The sequence below is a fragment of the Tiliqua scincoides genome, chromosome 2, assembly GCF_035046505.1.
Source record: "Tiliqua scincoides isolate rTilSci1 chromosome 2, rTilSci1.hap2, whole genome shotgun sequence".
NCBI lineage: Eukaryota > Metazoa > Chordata > Lepidosauria > Squamata > Scincidae > Tiliqua > Tiliqua scincoides.
The window spans coordinates 140,741,414-140,760,384 of record NC_089822.1 but is presented as its reverse complement, the minus strand read 5'-3'; the positions used below and the strand labels follow the sequence as shown (position 1 = coordinate 140,760,384).

The following is an 18,971-nucleotide window of genomic DNA, read 5'->3' as shown; positions in this document are numbered from 1 at the left end:
CATTCTTTGTTTTTGGCTCCAAGTGGATTGACCATCCTGTGAGTGCATACTTGGTACTCAAGCTCTGGAATAGCATGCCTCCTCTTAGGAAAGCAAGCTGCTGTGTCATTGTGATCGGTTGAGCTGAAGTGATAAGAACCTGAAGAGGAGCAAACTATGATCTTAACTGCTTGTCAGCTGTTTTTTGACAAAGGAAAAAGAATCCAGATTCTTCTGGTGGAGCACAAGTGCACCATATAAATATTTCTTAACAATAACAGCATGGTTCAAGTTGTATGCGAACAACTGGAATACATAAGAGTTAGCATATTGATCACTTTGAGTGGACTTTGAGAGGGATGAATGTTTTTTCTTTCTGAGTGGACTTTGAATTTCAGGCATAGTGACAAGATACAGAAACTAGAAAAAATGCTGTAAGGAATGAAGGGCAAATTTTGGTCTCTAGTGAAAACATAGTCCGGCTTCTGGTGAAGTTCATGTGGATGAGATCTCAACCTGTGTGTGCTCTGTACTTAGCAGCTATTTTGCTGGCTTTTTTTTAACAAAAGAAAGTAATTCATGACTGACAATGAATTGCAGAGGTGCTCTTAAAAAGGTTTAGTTAACAGATTTGTTACCCAGTTGACTATGTGCATTCAAAGAATGGTGTCAACATTGGGCATTTTTCCACTCCTTGACCACTCACAAATTGTGGTTATATCAGTGACCTTGGCTTTCAGACCATGTGCCAAATGAACCTTAGCACATCAGCTACCAAAAGTAAGAATTGTGTAGTCCAGGGGTGCTCACACTTTTTTGGCTCGAGAGCTACTTTGAAACCCAGCAAGGCCTGGAGATCTACCAGAGTTTTTTTACAATGTTCACGCAATCATAACATATAACATTTATATGTACAATGTATGTTGGTGTACCTTGCATAACCACATGAGCCAATATTGCACAACACAACATAATTAACTATAAACATTTTTTTGTAATTACTTGAGTTTACTTTGACTTGCACTGAAGTGAATCAGCCAAGGATGCATAGTCGGACAGTAGCTGCTGACAGCCAGCCTCAAGCACACTTCCAAATGTTCATCAGTCATGGTGGAACAGTACTTGGACTTAATGATCTTCCTGTAGGAAAAGGCTGACTCACATAAATAAGTGGAGCCCTTCCTGCCTCAGGTGCTCTTATATCCCTGAGGGCCCTATAGCCTTCAAGTGGCTGCAGCTGTGCAGCACACTCTGCTGGATGCCCAGGCCTTACCCTTAAAGGGGCCATTGCTGACACCACATCTACCTCCTCACCATTTCTTCCTCGATTCCAATACAAGTGGGGGGGGGGGAGCAGATCTCTATACAGACCAGTGCAAAAACAGGGGAAAGGTGTGGGGGAGGGAAGATCTCTATATAGACATCACAGCAAGACCAGTGCAAAACCCCTTGCACACAGAACCAACAGATGGAAGTGGGGGGGGGGCAGATCTCCATACATACCAGTGCAAAAACAGGGGAAAGGTAAGTCAGCCCCAATAGAGTCAACTGGGCTCACTCCCAGGGATGCGTGGATGGGAGAGAAGCCTGCCAGTGGCTCCTCTCCAGGTCTACTCACGAGTCAGCCCCAGTAGAGTCAACGGGCTCACTCCCAGGGATGCTTAGACAGGAGCTCACTCCCAGGGAGCATCACTCCCAGGACGGGGCCCACTCCCAGGGATACGTGGATGGGAGAGAAGCCTGCCAGTGGCTCCTCTCCAGGTCTACTCATGAGTCAGCCCCAGTAGAGTCAATGGGGTTCACTCCCAGGGATGCGTGGACGGGAGAGAAGCCTGCAGTCGACTTATTTTGCCTCGCGAGCGACTTGTAGATCGAGATTGACGTATTGAACACCCCTGGTGTAGTCCTTTGGCACCTGTAATTGACAATGAGCTCCACTTGTCTAAAACAGTAGTGAACCTCTTGAAGCCAAAATGGGAAAAGCTGGGACTCTTTTGATGGATGGCAGTATTGACAGAGCATAAGAAGATTTCCCATCCATGCTCCCAGGCTATGCGTTTGATACGGGCAATTAGACCTTTGATCATCAAACTGCTTGCTGCTTCAATCCTTTTGGCTCTGGGAACTTTAATAGAAAACTGCAGTGCACCTCTTTGTTGTGTGTGAATCTTTAAGGAAGGACAAATGTTCCCTTGGACATTATAGTGACATTAAACAGAATTAGTAGTTGGCAGATCTTGATAAATGAGTTGCAAAGCTTATGTAGTTTGCATATCCAGAAAGGTGAGATAATGTTAAATATTGAATAAAGGATTGGTCCTGAGGTGGATTTCTCTGCATAGATCTGGTAACTGCATTTCACTTCAGATTAGCACAGAACAACAAAAACAGCCCTGGAACTGCTCCGGATAATCTTGATTGGAATTAACCTAGCTCCCTTAGAACACAGAAGAATCGCAGCATCAACTGAGGAAATGTAACCCCTGTCTTTTTTTTCTTTCTCATTCTCTTTGCCTAAGGGCACAATCCTGACCAGCTCTACTCAGAAGTAAGTTCTATTTTGTTCAGTGGGGCTTACTCTCAGGAAAGTGTGATTAGGATTGCAGCCTAAGTTACCTAATGAAGCAGAATTTCAGAAACTTGTTAGGAGCATTTCAAAACTGAACTAGTGAAAATTGAACAGATGTAGCACATCAAAGAGAATTGTTATACCTTTTTGACCCTCACAAATACTTAAGTTTTCATTCATCCTGTGGTGGATTTACCAGCTTTGTCAGTCTGTGGCAATGTGTGTGTGTGCCTCCATGTTCTGAACTCAGCCCAAATAGTAGTGTAACTATGATCTGAGCTGTGTACAGTGAATTTTAGCTTCATGTGTGTAGCTACCTTGCCATGGGCAGGCACAGAATGAATGTATAGGTCAGCCATTTTCAACCACTGTGTCGTGGTCCACAGGTGTGCCACCGGAATTTGGGGGAAGATCATTTATTAGTAGGGCCAATGGGGGATGTGAGTTCCCACTGACAGCATGGTGTGCCTTGTCAATTGTCAAAAACCTGATGGTGTGCCTTGACCATTTTAATGTCTTGTCAGTGTGCCATGAGATGAAAAAGGTTGAACATAGCTGGTATAGGTGACACTGCTAGACAAGAGTTGCTGTGATGGTTATGTGAACAAACTCCAAGACTTTGGTGTGATACTTCTTTCCTTTTTTTGCTGCTACCAACTTTCTCCGGTCTTATATCCTGGGAAAACTGACCAAAGAATTCTCTTTCCCTCATTGAAAGTATATAGAACTTAATGATAAAGGTGAAATAAATTTTTTTTTAACTGTTGGGGATATACTAGGTTGAGCTTCAGAATTCTTTGGTGGCAAGTGCTACCCAGGTAGGCTTTGATCTGGGTTTGGTCTTTCTATATTGCTAGGGTTTGGTGTGGAGGCAGTGTGTGTAAACACTGCAGCGTTGACTAGCTAGAACACCTGTGCCCTCTGCCTCCTTTGTGAGGTGTGTCTCTGTGGTGCTATCTGCAGGGATCGGATGAGTTCTTTTTAGCATGATCTTTAGCCAGTCTTTTATGCTCTCTCAGCACAACACAGCCCATACGTAGAATTAACCAGTGATCTTCATTTGATTCTTTTTGGTGCCTCGAATTTTGAACATTAACCTCTCTGACCTTTTCAGATTCATCAGGGTATATTTTTGATATGCAGTCCAATACTGTGATGGCCCAAGGAGGAACCTTTGAAAACATGAAAGAGAAGGTAAGTGATTCCTAAGCAGTTCTTTATCCAAGGGTTTCAAATGGCATGTTACTTATTACAAGTAGGTAGGAGCTTATGAGCACCTGTGAACAGAAATCTAGGATGAATGCTTGCTGTAGGCATGCCTCTTAGGTCCTTTGCTGCTACCCTTGATTCCTGTACCCCTGGAATTCAGCAACACTGTTCTTCCCCCAACCTTTTCTGACATGTGATTAGGGCTGTGTTTAGAATATAATACACCTACTTGAGTTATTTGTTGATGTGGGGAAAGGGCATTGCTGGTCATTTGGTAGCAAACAGAGCATTGAGTTAGGCTTGACAGAGACAGCACAAGAAAAAAGAAGCCAGGTGGCCCGATTGCCACCGTGGCTTCATGTTGCGTCCAGGTGTGATGTCACTGACAGGTTTGTTGCCATGGGATAGGTTTCAAAAAAATGTCCAGAGAAAACACTGTCAGAGAGCTGTTCCCAAAGCTAAAACGAAACTGACAACAGCTGAGAGAACAGAAACTTAATTCCTGTGTAAGAAGTAAGGGACAATATTTGCCAATAGGGAGCAACTGGTTAATCTTGCTAATCTGCATATCTCTTTGTTCTAGATCAGTGCAGTGCGAGCGATAGTCCCCAACCGCAGCAACAACGAAATCATCCTGGTGCTGCAGCACTTTGATAACTGTGTAGATCGAACTGTGCAAGCTTTCATGGAAGGTGAGTTCTTCATTAACAGTGCTCTGACTGATATGCAGATTGACAGGCTTCAGAATAAGCTCTGGAATAAGCAGTATTAAGCGGGCAGACTTTTTGGTACTCACTCAATTTGCAGTCTCCCCATAATTTGAATTAAGGATTAACATTTGGGCAAGGGGTTGATTGTGCCGAATAAATGCAGGGCCGGAAGACATGAGAGTATTTGTGCTATGCAAACAGATCATCAGTTTTGTTTCATCGTCAGGGTTACTTCATACGGCTTGTATATACCTACAGATAGCAGGAACCAATCCTCTCATTCTTTGCAAAATGTCACGCACAATTATGGTACTATATTAATGATGATGATAGTATGTCTGTTTCTTTTTTTCCACGAGGTCTAAAAACTTGCAAAGAGAGAAATGGTTGCATTCTCCATTCTCCACTATATAGCATGATCATGGCAATACAAATTCCTTTACTTTCTGCTTGAGGTCATTCTATAAATTTATGTAGATTAATGAATATTTAAACGTTCCTTGCCTAACATGAGACTGGAGTTGGTTTCAGTAGCTATCCTAGGTGTACCTGTCATTAAATCATATTGATTGAGTTTTAGATACACAGGAAGGCCTTTCTTGTAGCTTTTCTCAGAATAACCAAGCAAGTAGTATCATTCCTCTTCCTAAATATAGTTTTCTTCAGTCTCTTTCAGAATCTATTTTAAGACTTATGAGATAAAAGGCTGCTTTTCTTGTATTTGAATGAGCCTAAAATTGTAAGATGGAGGTCTTAACATTTAGTGTTGTCACCACCCTACTGTTACATAAAATAAATGATGTCTAAACCAGTTATGCAATGACCTAGAAATGCTGATTTAGCCACTCAAAATAGAGTAAGTCACACTTTCCTGTGCCATGAAATACCTTTGCAAATGCCCATCCTTTCTACTGATCCCTGGTCCTATCTGCAGCACTTTCTGCACATCCAGAATCTTCTTCCTTATTTTTGAGGATTTAAAATCTTAATTGACGATTTGGGACTAGCTGGACAGTCTCGTTAACGCTGCTGTCCAAGTCTTATGGGAAGGGCCCAGAAATGAAGCTAGTTTTTCTTATCACATCCCACGCTAGTCAGTTGCATAACTCTAGTGTTCTAGACCAGGGGTGCCCAAAGTTTTTGGCAGGAGGGCCACATCATCTCTCTGACACTGTGTCGGGGGCCGGGGGAAAAAAAAAGAATTAATTTCCATTTAAAATTTGAATAAATTTACATAGATTTACATAAATGAATATATTAAAGATGAACTTATATGAATGAATGAAGGTCTTGCAATAGCTCAAGGCCTAGAAAAGGCCTTGCACAAAGCAAGGCTGGCCTTTCCTTTGCTGCCACTACTGCATCACAGACATGAAACAACAAGCATTGGAGGAAGCCCTCATCCCACAGCTCACGCAAGAGGTCAAACAGTCACCCTCACCCTGAGAGCAGTTGCGTCGGGCCAGTGTGGGCTCCAACAAATCTCCGGAGGGCCAGAGGCTCATTGGAGACTAGGAGCTCCCTTAGGGCCACATTGAGAGGCCTTGAGGGCCTCAAGTGGCTCCAGGGCCTGGGTTTGGGCACCCCTGTTCTAGACTCTGTTTTTCTTGTAAATGATACTCATTTTCTACTTCCTTCATCCTTTCTAGCATCTCCAGGCAAGCACCTGCAATTTCAACAGTGTAGGGCCCACATTTCTGCAGTTCAGGTTCCGCTCCTGAAACTGAGTGTGTTTGCACTTCTAGAGTACACCTTGATAGGTCTATACACTGTACTAGTGTTTCCTAAACTGTGGGTCACAACCCGATTGTTGGTGACAAACTGATAGCTGACAAAGAACATGTATTGAGTTCTGTGGAAAGTGAAACTAAGGCACGCTTGCACATTTTCTTATGAGTAGGCAAACATGCCTTGGCTCTTATTAAAGGCCAGGCAAAGGGGAATGCAAGGCCACCAGAATGGTGGCAAAGTGAAATTTCTTTTTTAGTCTTGTAAAGCTAGGTGGGTCCTGATAGTGTCATTTTTAAAAGTGGGTCCTGGTGCAAAAAGTTTGGGAACCACTGTACTATACTATTATCTTGGAGGAGAAATTTCTTAGGATTCAGAGTACGATTATGTTTTCAGAATCCTCCTGATAATCGTATGGACTAGAAACTTGAAAAAAAATTTAAGGATATAATCCTATGCACGTTTACCTGAGAGCAAGCCCCACTGGATTCAGTGGGGCGTATTTCCAAGTAACCTTGTATAAGATTGTCTTGGATGATCAAGCTGCTAATGGTCAAGATTTTAATAACACAGGCCAACACACATTTTGCTTCCTTACACCAATTCCTGGGTATATTTGGGATGCTGATTCCAAAAATGGCATCCGTTTTACCCTATCATGTCTAGTTTTGGAGACACAGCATAGCCTCTTTAGTGAATAGTTCAAGCAGCTTCCTCATGAGGAAGCTAACACCATGGTTTCCTCATGAGGAAGCTGCTTGAACCATTCACTAATGAGGCTATAATACATCTCTAAAACTAGATGTGATAGGGAAAACGGATGCCATTTTTTGAATCGGCACCCCAAATTCATATCAAACCACCATAAAGTTTGGGAAAAGCTTTTCTGACCCTCAATTTTGTAGGCCTGTGTAATTGGACTTCCAAGACTGGAAACTTGACATGTTTTTTTTAAATTGCCTAATGACAAACTTCTAACCCTTTTTAAAAATATTCCTTCTTTAGTCAGGCTAGGTTAAAATTCTTAGTATATCTAACCTAATGAACCTTTGGTATCATTGAGAGAGGAGAACTAATTAAATTCTCCCTTTGCATACAATAGGAAAGGAATATAATATAACCTGTTATGCCACACAAAAAGCTATCATGCTAGTGCTATCTAAATAGAAGCAGCCTGTAAATTTTTGGTAACACTAAGGGCCCAGTCTTATCCAATTTTCCAGCACCGGTGTAGCTGCAATGCAGCCCCAAGGTAATGGAACAAATGTTCCCATACCTTAAGGGGGCCTCTGTGACTGCTGCCCTACCACAAGATGTGGTGCCTGACCCATTCGAACAGCTGCACCGGCACTGTAAAATTGGATAGGTTTGGGCCCTAAGCTGGTTCTATCTGTAGGATGTTCCCAAAGTGAAAATAATTGCCTCACAGAAGACCTGAAATTTCTCCTGCCACCCTTTTCAAACTAACTTTGCTTGTCATGCTTGTGTCTACATCAGAGATACTTGTGAAGCACATGAGTCATTGACAACTAATGCTACTAAAGATTTATGTATATATTTTTAGGGAGTGCCAGTGCGGTGTTGAAAGAATGGACGGTAACTGGTAAGAAAAAGGTATGCCTTGAGGTAGGCTTTAACTTGCTTTGCGAAGATAGAAAAGTCCTTGATTTGGACTCTCTTTAAAGTCCCTGGACCCTGATAAGCCCTAATGTTCCCTCTGTGTTACAACGATATAGTAAATAAGCCATGAGTGACTGTAACACTAATTCACTAGAAATCACTGATATGAGAGAGTGCTGATGCTGGTCTCCAATACATTGCAGTTCTTGAAATAAAGTTTTAAGAACCATAATTCACACTTGCTGTATAAGAGCAGAGTGTCCAGAGATTTGGTGATATATTTTATAGCAATATATGAAGTATCATTGGTTGCATAGAGGAGTTTTCCAAACTGTGCATTGTGACATGTTTCTGGGGGCATCATGGAACCCCAGCTGGCTGAGCCGCTTGGCAGGGCAAGTCTGACAACTTGCACTAGAGTGATGTGCAGAGATGTGGAGCAGTGGGCTGGGCTGCTTGTTGAGCTGCTGAAAGGCACACCCTTAGATAAATTGTTTCCATTTGCCCTATTACACGTCTGTAAAATTTTAAATCTGTGTATCCCTGGAACTCACTGATTTAAAATAGACTAGAGCAGGGGTGGCACGCGGGTCATAAAATAAACTAGAGCAAACCCCGGCCAGCAGGCCATTTGTGACCTTTGGGGACCCCCAATCTATCCTTCAGGGAGCCCCCAGTCTCAAATGTGCCTCTGGTCCGTCTGAAAGCATTGGAGCCCATGCTAGCCCTCGACTGCTGTTCACGACCATCAGGTGCTAGATGTAGGCCAAGTTAGAGCAAGGCCTTTTATAGTCTCTGTGTATTTTCTGCTTTTCCCTGGGCATTATTTTAACTCCCCAACTGCCTCTGAACAACTTATGTCTCTATGTGTTTCTGGCTTGGTCTGTATGTTTTCACTGTGCAAGAGGTTTGTGGCAAACAGTTCATAGTTCTCATGTGGTTCTACATGCCTGTACTCTCTAATTTATTCATCTATGTGAATTTATTCAAATTTGAAATGTAAATTTTTTTCTTGACCCCTGACACAGTGTCAGAGAGATGATACAACTCTCCTGCCAAAATGTTTGCCCATCCCTGGACTAGAGGTTCATGTCCAGAGATTTGGTGACCTCATTGCATATTGATATGTGAAGCAGTATATCTTATATGCAGATGTATCTCTCTTCTCTACCTGTCCTTTCTCCCCATGTTACTTTCCTCATTTTTTCCCTCTCCTAGCCAGCTTTCCTAAGCCTATCTCCTTTCCTCTTCTTCAATAAGCTCTCACATGCCCTGCCACTCTCTAGATACTGAGTAACTCGGCTCGTGGCAGCCAGAGCACCTTCTGCCTGCCCTGTGCATTCTGTAACATTAGGGCAGCTCAGTTAATGGTTGCCAGTGGCTTCATTGCCACTGTTATCACAAAAACCTTTGATTTATTACAATATAATCTGCCTTTAGAGCAATGACGTAGCTGGCTGTAACGCCACCCCTGGGCACACCTTCCAGTGCTGCCCTCTGACCTGGAAGTAACTGCAGTAGTGCAATTAAGTTACCATAATTACTTCCAGTTGCCCAGCGCCAAAAAGCGAGCAGCCACTCCAAGAACGGAACCTGTCCCCCCTTCATAGCCACTCTCAGAGTGGCAGTGGCTGTCTGCCTCTTCCACATTTTTTCAAAGTAGAAGAATTTGGCTGGGGTGGTGATCTCCATGGGGGTAGGCTTGTGGCCAGTAAGTGTTGGGGACAGGGATGAAGAAGTTGTGACCTGCTAGGTCAGGGTAGTAGAACCATAAGTTAAAATGTCCCCTTAGTCATGCATTTGGAAGCTGTTGCTTTAAACAGTGGACAGCACCTGTCGTTTAGTAGCAAGAAAAGCAACAACCCTACTGAAACAGTCTACTTACAGTTAGAAACCCTGCAGTATCTTCCTTGCAGTTGGGCTAGAATGTAAGCATAGCATGTGCTATTTGTGTTCTTGTCTTTAAAAAACTGAATCTGTGCCACTGTAACTTAAATTCTGCCCAATGAAAAGCTGACATCTATGACCTAATATAAGTGATGCAAATTAAGAATGATTCATTCTACTTCTACAGGTCATGTTGCTGAAAGGGTTAAGAAGGTGTGTGAGGTAGTAAAGCCCCGCCCCTTGACCACTGGAAATGTTTTTCAGCCACGGCTCTTGTCTGTTTTCACAAGGCATTTCTCTCCCACAACTCAGCATATCTTTGCAGCTGTTAAGGCTCAAAACTGAAAGCTGCAGTTTTCAGAAGGCTTGATTCCATGCCCCTTGGCACATCTGTGTGTTCTGCATTTTCACATTATCAAAAAATGCACACATCCTTCAGACAAATAGATGATTGAGAACAGTAGTGTTGCCTGTCTCCTGTAGTATAGCCTCTCTGCTCGTTTGCCTCACACTTGAGTCCCATTAATCTCAGCCTGTCAGTTTTAATAGTTGAATAAATCTAACCCACTTATAAGGGTGTAATGGCTAGGACTTGACTGCTAAAGTATTTGATTCTCCTTTGTTCCTAAGTTTCATTCAGGAATTAAGCATGGCTTTTTGTTTTTCTTTTCTTTTTTTTTGGTGGGGTTGATATATTAATGCTTAGAACAAGAAGAAGAAAACCAAACCAAAGCCTGCTGCAGAATCAAGTGCCAGCCTTCCTGACCCCAGCAAGCCAACATCCACAGAAGAGGAACAGTCTGCAGCTTCATTGGAGAAGGGTGGGATCAATGGTTACCATGTCAATGGCTCAGCCAATGACACGGAGTCTGTGGACTCGCTTAGTGAAGGCTTGGATACTCTTTCCATAGATGCCAGAGAGTTGGAGGAGAGTGAACCTGCTGTGCCTGAGGTGCCTGATGGATCAGGTTAGTTCTCTGTCAAATATTTTAAGAAGCAGAAGTGCTGCCCTGGTGCATGAAAAAGGTTGGAGGTCTACCTTTTCCTGTTCCCTGTTATATCCAATAGCTGTTAATAGAAAAACAATTCAAACTTTTGCTTTCCACTGTTCTGCAGTATTTTAACAGAATGGAGGTCACCCAGTTTTTTTGAACTAGCTTTGAAACTATTTTTTAAATAGTTTTCGGAGAGAAGTGAATACAGATTAGAGGATCCTGTATATATCTAGTCTTTATACCTACAGCATAACACCTTGCTAGAAAGTGTATGGGTTAAATAGACAGTGACTACATGGAGATGGAACTGAGGGTACCAAGTAGGCTTGGTGAGCATTTTCACAGCGCATTGTGCTGTTTGTTGCCATGCTTTAGTGAAGACTTCTAAAGATGTGCCCGAGAAGAATAGTTTGGGCACGCCTGGCTTAGATTATTTCCTCTGCTCTATTCTCTGTTGTCCTTATGTTCTTTTGATGTTTGACATAATTTTCTTTTTTTTTCCTCTTCAGCGACTTTTGAGTTAGAAAATGGACTAGCAGACTTCAGTCCAAAGTCTGCTGCCATGAGGTCTTCCCAGAATACCCAATCCCTCAGAGGGCAGCCTGAGCTGAGGAGCCCTGGCAAGCCACAATCCAGGCCTGTATCGAGCAACCAGTCACCTATTCCTTCGTCTCTGCCAATGCTAGATGAGATCCCCATATCCTCTGGAAACAAAAAGCTAGGTAGGTCATGTGGGATCTCTGCATTATTCTGTTGGACATCCTCTATCTTTGCTGACCTGATCACAGAGTAGCTGTGAAAGTAGATGGATATGTGTTTGGAACTTAACATTGTTCTCATCATCTTGCATTGTAGTCTAATCAGGCTACTGTAGTGTAAAGGGGTGGAGTGTTGTATTTGGATCAGGGAGACCTTGGTTTGGATCCCTACTCATCCATAAATAATTTTATCCCATCCCCTCTGTCAGCATAGCCTAGCCTTGCAGAATTGTCTTTGAAGATAGAACAGCAAGAGCCTAACCTGCATGTATCCTGAACTCTTTGCAGAAAGGGCTGTGAAAAATGTGATGAATATCCAGTGATGTATTCACACCATTGGAGTCTTGAAAACAGTTTAGCAATGAAACAAATTTAAAATCTAAAATTGTTAATTTTTATTTGTGGTTGCTTCCAAGGAAGCATACAAGGCAGTGGAGGTATACCCTGTTTCTCTGGTTCATAAAGAGCAACTTGGGTTTAGGGACACTTCCTCATGAAGGTCCTCGATCCATTTTGGACAATGGTAATTGATATTCCTATCTTCACTTTTGTAAACATCTTCCATCCATTTTTTAAAACTCAGGAAAATGCAAGTAGGATTTCCCTATATTATTGCCAACATTACATCTCCCAACATTATTGCCAGTGTTTATTTACATTTTTTATACCGCCCTTCCTCCAAAGAGCTCAGGGCAGTATACACAGCTGCTCCCCTCCTTTTGTCCTCACAACAACCCTGTAAGGTAGGTGAGGCTGAGAGAAAGTGACTGGCCCAAGGTCACCCAGGAAGCTTTGTGGCTGAGGAGGGATTTGAACCTGGATCTTCCAGGTCTAAGTCCACCTCCCAAACCACTACACCACCCTGGCTCTCAATGTCCTTTGAACATGAAATAATCTCAACTGTATACTTGACAAGGGTCTAGCATCTGGCAGCTCCCGAGTTGTGATCTGCCTGAGAGAGACTGTGTCTGATTTCCCCCTTTCTCCCATAATGATAAACTTCTATGCCTGCTTTAGTATCAGACTGCTGCCAACATTGTACTGTCAGTCTGCTTTTTACTGACCCAGTAAGGCCCAAATCCTGAGGAGGGAAAATTCAGTGAGAAGTTGACTGTCCTGACAACAAAGGATGCCACTATGTAGAATGTCTCCTGTTTCCGGTTCCATTTGAGTTCCTTCTCAGCTTTGGTATGGGCTGCAGAGAAATTTTGTATAGAGTGTATTAGGTAAGCTGGGGATTAATTTGCAGAGCACATTAGGCAGAGCCCATTAAAACGGAATTTAATTAGATTGCTTAGTGGTGGAAGGATTATGAGTGCTTTAATGTTGCATCTCTGTTGGGCAGGCTGTAGATGACACCCTGTCTTCTTCCTTCCTCCTGCTGCTATAAAAATAAAACAAGAGTTGGTTGACTGAAATATTTTTAAAGAATTGGCATCCCCCTTCAATAGTTGCCCACTATCTAACAGAAATAATTTGTAATCCTTTGTGATATTCCCTCTTCATAAAACCATACATTTTAATACTTTTTCCCTTAATGCAAGTTTGATCCTGAGCCAAAACTTCAGAGAGCCAGTGGTTAATGAGAAGTGACAACCTCTTTTGGTTGTTTCCTTTTAGTCGTCTCTGTTCCCATCTCCACCTGTCAGGAAGGAGGACCTCTAAGACCTTAATTCTAAACATGGTCATTATCTGCAGTTTTGGAGAGATGTGGCCATCCGGCTCCTAGCAGTGGTAGTTCATCTCTCTATAACAAGGGCCATAAGAAGCAGCTGGTAGTTCAGCTAAGCAGGGGGTGAAGCCTTAGTGATGAGAATAAACATGAAAAGTGCTCTGTTAGAGATCTGAAGCAGCTAAGCCTTACATCCCTTTTCTTTTAGAGAAAATGGCTCACTGGTACATGTTTCTGAGTTAACTTTGGGAAAATGGCTTTCCAGTAAACTTGAAACTTAATTCATAGTTTCCCCCTGAGTAATCCACTGCTGCTATTTTTAAAATTTATCTAACATATTTCCTTTTAGTGACTATTTGGCCTCCACTTGGGAAGAAATAGCATTAGGAATTGCCATAACTCTCTTGAATCCATAGTTTTTGCAACAAATGGATGCTTTGTGGCAAACTGTTAGTGGTCTTGAAATTGAAGTTTCCTTGATTATTTATTGCAGTTTGGAAAACCTTCATATTTTTTTTGTGTGTGTATATATAGGTTCCAATATTGAAAAATCAGTGAAAGACCTCCAACGATGCACCGTCTCGCTGGCTCGGTATCGGGTTGTAGTTAAAGAAGAAATGGATGCCTCCATTAAGAAAATGAAACAGGTCTTTGCTGAGCTACAGAGTTGGTATGCTAACACTTGGTTGTTGTATTTGGCCATGAATAAGTTTCAGGTGTTCTGCTAAGGGGAGCAGTCTGATTTGCTGGTCTCCCCCTCACCATGCACAATTTCAGTCATTACATCAGGGCACATTTACTCTGTGGTGCAGTCATGTGAGTAGTACACTTGGTCAAACATTTTGCCTTGATGAATGCTGCTTGGGAATGATGAAATTCCCTTTCAGCAATAACTGAAATTATGGAAGCTGCAAATGACCAGCCTGCTGCATGGTAGTTGTGATCCTCATGCGGAAAAACGTGGCTGCAAGAATCAAAATTCTAGCTAGTGAAATCTAGAACATAAAAGTTAATTATAAGACTGTAAATTATAAGACTAAAGTATTTTAAGACTAAAGTAATTGCAGCTCTCTCTGAGTATTGCCTTGAAGTCACTAAAAATGTTTGTGTCTTAGAATGCCTACAGCTGCAAGGAAAGCCCTGTCTTACCCATTTTTGAATGTTGGTGTTTAAAATCAAAAACATCATATACCAGCGCTGAATATCACACCAGCACTACAAGTCTGTCCCTCCTGAGCAGCAAAGAGATTGTCCTTTTGGAATCTTTGCCAGGAAACTTCCTTGCTGCTTTCTGAGTGGGGAATTCACTAGTCACATAAACTAATGTAATCTGATTAGGTGTTATAGGACTGATTACAAGTCAATCAACTATTTAATAGCTTGATCTGATTAATGTTAATTCAGAAGCAAATTCCATTGAGTTTAGTGGGAATTGATCCCAAGTAATTGTATAGAATTGTGATAGTAATGAATTGATCTTTGTGGTTAAGTTGTGGTTTCTTTAGCATTTTGCAGTATTGAGTCAGTAAAACAGAAGGCTTGGGGGGGTTATCATTTTTTTATATCTACTGAACACTGTCTTATCCCACATTAGCAAGTTTCTTTTTTTTAAACACCCCTGAGTTTGGGAATCAGCTTCCGACTTTTGGGATGGCAGCGGGAGAAAGTCTGTGTATGTATACAGTGGACCCTTGGTATACAATGTGCCTCCCTACCCCTCATAACACCTCTGGATGGGACTGGAGGTGACTTCCACTTGCATCTCAGAGGCCTCTAACCACGGGCTCGACATCCACGGAAGCTCAAATCCGCGATTTGCCAAACCCGCAGATAAGAACCAACTGTATCATTGGTCCTCCATGAATTACACTCTTTGATTTAACTGACTTAATACCACTTATTTTCATAATTGAGTAACTTTGTATGCGTGTATATATTTTACAGTAGTAAGGCCATCTTGATCCCTAATTTTTTTTTTTTTTTTACAGACATGGATGCAGACTTTAAACACAGCCTATTTAACATTTAGTTTTGGATTTCAAAATTGCTTCCAAATCTGAGTCAGTTAAAAAAAATACATGCAGTGAACTTTCCTTCACATGTCAAAGAGAAAAAAATCAGTTTCAGAGCTCAGTAGTGTGAACTTATACATAAGAGAAGCCCTGCTAGATCAGGCCAAAGGCCCTTCTAGACCAGCTTCCTGTATCTCACAATTGCCCAACAGATGCCCCTGGGAGCACACAACAAGAGACCTGCATCCTGGTGCTGTTCCTTGCATCTGGCATTCTATAAATTCACCTGTAATTGTGTGCCCAATACAGCCCAGAGAAAAGGATTTTCATTGTTGCTTTACAGGTGATGTTAGGGTGCTGCTGTTGAATTATATGTCTAGCAGTACAGCCAAAACTTGTTCCCCATTTTTTTAAGCCTTTAATTTGATTCTAGGTCACCTCCTCTTAACATAACTGTAAAATGTTAGTGGGAGCAAGATTCTGGTTTGGGACTACTTGAGCTTCAGATGTGCCCCAAGGATACACACAGAGAGATTTGCTTTGAGTGTCATGGGCTTGGTACGCTGTTATGCTGTGGCGAAGCATGGCAGTATTTTTCAAGGAGTCTCCTTGAGACTCTGTGGCTTAGAATTGGGAATGGTTTCAGTTATTGGATTTTGCCCATATATATTAGTTCATTATTTATTATGCATACAGCCACTTTCCATCAGTGATTCAGCACCTTCTCTGTGGTTATAATCTCTGCAGAGGCCACAAAAGCTGTAATTTGCTGGCTTAAAAATATTTCCTCCAGTAAATATCAATTAATTCTTTGCACTTTGGCTTGGGTTATCATCCTCAGGACACTTGCGTCACCATTTGAAAAGGTTAAAGACCCAAGTGTGGTTGAAAAGCCTTGCTCAGATGAATGCCTCTGTGTGCATGTCACTCTAGGACAGGGTGAGGGCAGAATCTACAGAAACCAGGAAGTGCAGTTCCGTGACACAGGGATATGAAGTGCCTGTTTGGAACAAAGCCAGTGGAACCTCCTTCAATAAATGCCAGGTGAAAAAAGACTCCTGCAGTGAGGCTTTGTACACAGGACTGATAAAGCATCAGGCCTGTGGTCAGGTCAGCTCACCGTTGCAGCCAAGATTACTTACCCTTTCATTAAAGTAGTGTGGTTGCCAGTCTGCTAGAGAGAAGTCAGTATTTCTTATAGTTATCTAGATTCAAGGAACAATGGTTGTGTATGTTCAAGTTGGTGCATACACATGAAATCTTCCATTTGCTTCTGGAAAAGCAGTTCATGTCAGCACATAGGTACAATACAGTCTCTTCCTATGGAAGGGTGTCAAGCAACAGCAGATTTTGGAAGTGTTTTGGTTTCAGGTGCTACATTCTGTAGAAGAGAGCTGGTTCCAATCAACATCTAAAACGTTTTGCCACTCTTTACTCAGCGTGGTTTCAAAAATACTTTTGTGTTACATTGAGGATCTGTTCTGTAGGTGATCTCCCACCATACCTCATTGTTCAGTGACTCTTGTTCAAATATTTCATTTTAGAAATAGGTGATTTTGAAAAATACTACACAGGAGAGTCACAGCTTTTAACCCATTGGAGAAAGTAGGAGACATTCTTGAGTTGCATGATGGGAAGTTGTTGAATAGTATTTACAGTAAAAGTGGTGTTATCGAGCACATGTGGGGAACAGGGTTTGCTAGTTATCCAAATATGTTGATCAACAGAGCTTTCACATGACTTACAAGCCCACCACCAACAGGACTTTTCCTAGGCTTTCACCCCCCCCAACAGCTGCTTTGCCCCCGTCCTCCTTCATGAGGGCCTTTTAGGAAATGGAGGCATTCCACTCCCTTCTTCATAAGGCCTTTGTTAAGCTGCAGTCTAACTGGCATCCCTGCCTGCTTGAGGTAGAGGGCAAATGGTTAACGAAGTCTGCCGCTTAACCAAGTGCTGGATGCCACATTGTTTACTATTTTTTGTTAATTTCTATGCCTCCTATCAGCCCATTCAAAAAGTGTAATGAGAGCATGGAAGGCAAGATGTGCTATGCCAATTACCTGCAAGGTGCTATGGAAGGGCAGAGAGCTGTTCCTGAGGCAGTCTTTCTGAGTGTAATGTGGTTCCACTGCTCAGAGGCTCTACTCATGCAAAGGATTTGTGAACCCTGGTTGCATTTGTTTAGGGCACTGGTTGAATTAGTCCCACTGGGCAGCTGACTTTAACAGAACTGCAAAGTACTCTTGTGCCTATAAGAATCTTGGAGACTACTCTTAAGTTGATCTTGGGGGGGGGCAAGTAAAGGTAAGCTGGCAGGATATTTCACATTCTTCCCTAATGCTGTGGCAGTCTCACTTGTTCTGTATTGTGTGTTCTGTAAGCCACCCAGAGCTGTGTACAGAGCTGAAATAATCCAATCTCTAAATATCTTCCACTGGCTTTCTCCCTGGAGAACTGATTGTGGTGGGGTGAGGAGGGAGAAGTGTGTGTGTGTGGGCTCTTTGCTATTGGAGATAATTTAGGGAAAGGTTTTTGCTGCCCTGGATAAAATACTCCTCTAATGCAGCACAATTCTGTGCATGTCAACTCAAAAGTACACCTCACTGAGTTCAGCAAGACTTGCTTCCAGACATGTATATATAGTAGACCCTCACTTTACAATGGTAATGTGTTCCATAGTCATTGTTGTATTGTGAAAATATTGTAGTGTGAATCCAATAAACTCACTGTTTTTGGTAATTCCTTCCAAGACCTCAACTTCTGCCACAGAAGTAAGCTGAACTTTCTAAAATGTTATTTTAAAGGTGCCCACTGCACTCTTTAGGGGCCATTGTTATGTAAAAAACACTCCCACCCCTAAGAGCTTGCAGGCTTTCACTTCAGCTAAAATCTGTCAATACATACATAGTCATGATGTTACTACCAGGCTGAAACGCTAATAAACCTGTGGTGCTCCTTAGGGGCCATTGTTTTGTTTTACAATGCTACTGGGGCTAAGATGCTACTTCAAAGGCTTTACCTTTTATCTTTCCTCAAACTCACAGAGCCAGGACATTAAACATGCTGCTTTTGGCTGAGTCTCTGCCAAACACTTGCAGTTGTTGTTTGACGTATCTGCTACCCTTGAGGTTCTGTTGTAGGCAGTCATAAAACCCATGGTATAGCAAATCACTTATCGTACAGTGAGCCTTGTTTTGCCACAGAGAGTCCATTGTAAAGTGATTTGATTGCATTGTGAGTCCATAGTAAAGCAGGGACGTACAATACAGGATTGCATCTTTACTGAGATGTAGGAAACTTTTAAGAGTCAGCGCTTAAAACCCCTGGTACCTATGTAGCCAGATTTTCAAGGCAAAGTGAAGGCAGTAAATTAAAGACACATGTTGGGTTTTTGTTTGTTCATTAAAGAGAGAGAAGCTTCACTAGACATGGAAAGATTTTCAGCTTTCTGCTGCCATCTATGTGTTGGCTCTTTCTCTGCTAATATTGGTCTTCTCAATTTGAAAGCACACTGAACAGCATGGACCTTTTTTCATTCAGAGGAGAATATCTTCAGTCTCCTTACTCTAAGTAGTAACTGGCTTGTGTTTTGTCTCGGCTATGTATATGCTGAGTGTAAAAGGTTTCATCCAGATTTCTTTGTCTTTCTCCTAGCCTCATGGATCGTGAAGTAGCCCTTCTGGGTGAAATGGACAAAGTGAAAGCAGAAGCAAGTAGGTCACTGGTGTTTTTTTTTCTTGTCAAAAACATCTTCGTATGGAAGTAGTATAAGATAATTGCATGTAAAAAAAAATCAAATCAAGCTGTGTGAGTAGAAATCAGGTCTTGCACA

General features: G+C 42.1%; 1 protein-coding gene across 2 annotated transcripts in view; it reads left to right on the top strand.

Moving 5' to 3' along the window:
- Positions 1 to 18,971, top strand: part of SPATS2 (spermatogenesis associated serine rich 2) — a 53,431-nt gene that overhangs the window by 28,680 nt on the left and 5,780 nt on the right. Inside the window, exons 3-10 of one of the 2 annotated variants that reach the window (XM_066617381.1) lie at positions 3,663 to 3,742; positions 4,341 to 4,449; positions 7,760 to 7,809; positions 10,409 to 10,523; positions 10,614 to 10,670; positions 11,207 to 11,419; positions 13,662 to 13,797; positions 18,794 to 18,852. In XM_066617381.1, the coding sequence (XP_066473478.1) occupies positions 3,663 to 3,742; positions 4,341 to 4,449; positions 7,760 to 7,809; positions 10,409 to 10,523; positions 10,614 to 10,670; positions 11,207 to 11,419; positions 13,662 to 13,797; positions 18,794 to 18,852 (819 nt within the window). Of the gene's footprint in view, positions 1 to 3,662; positions 3,743 to 4,340; positions 4,450 to 7,759; positions 7,810 to 10,408; positions 10,671 to 11,206; positions 11,420 to 13,661; positions 13,798 to 18,793; positions 18,853 to 18,971 lie in introns of both variants that reach the window. The other variant, XM_066617380.1, reaches the window with a different exon arrangement.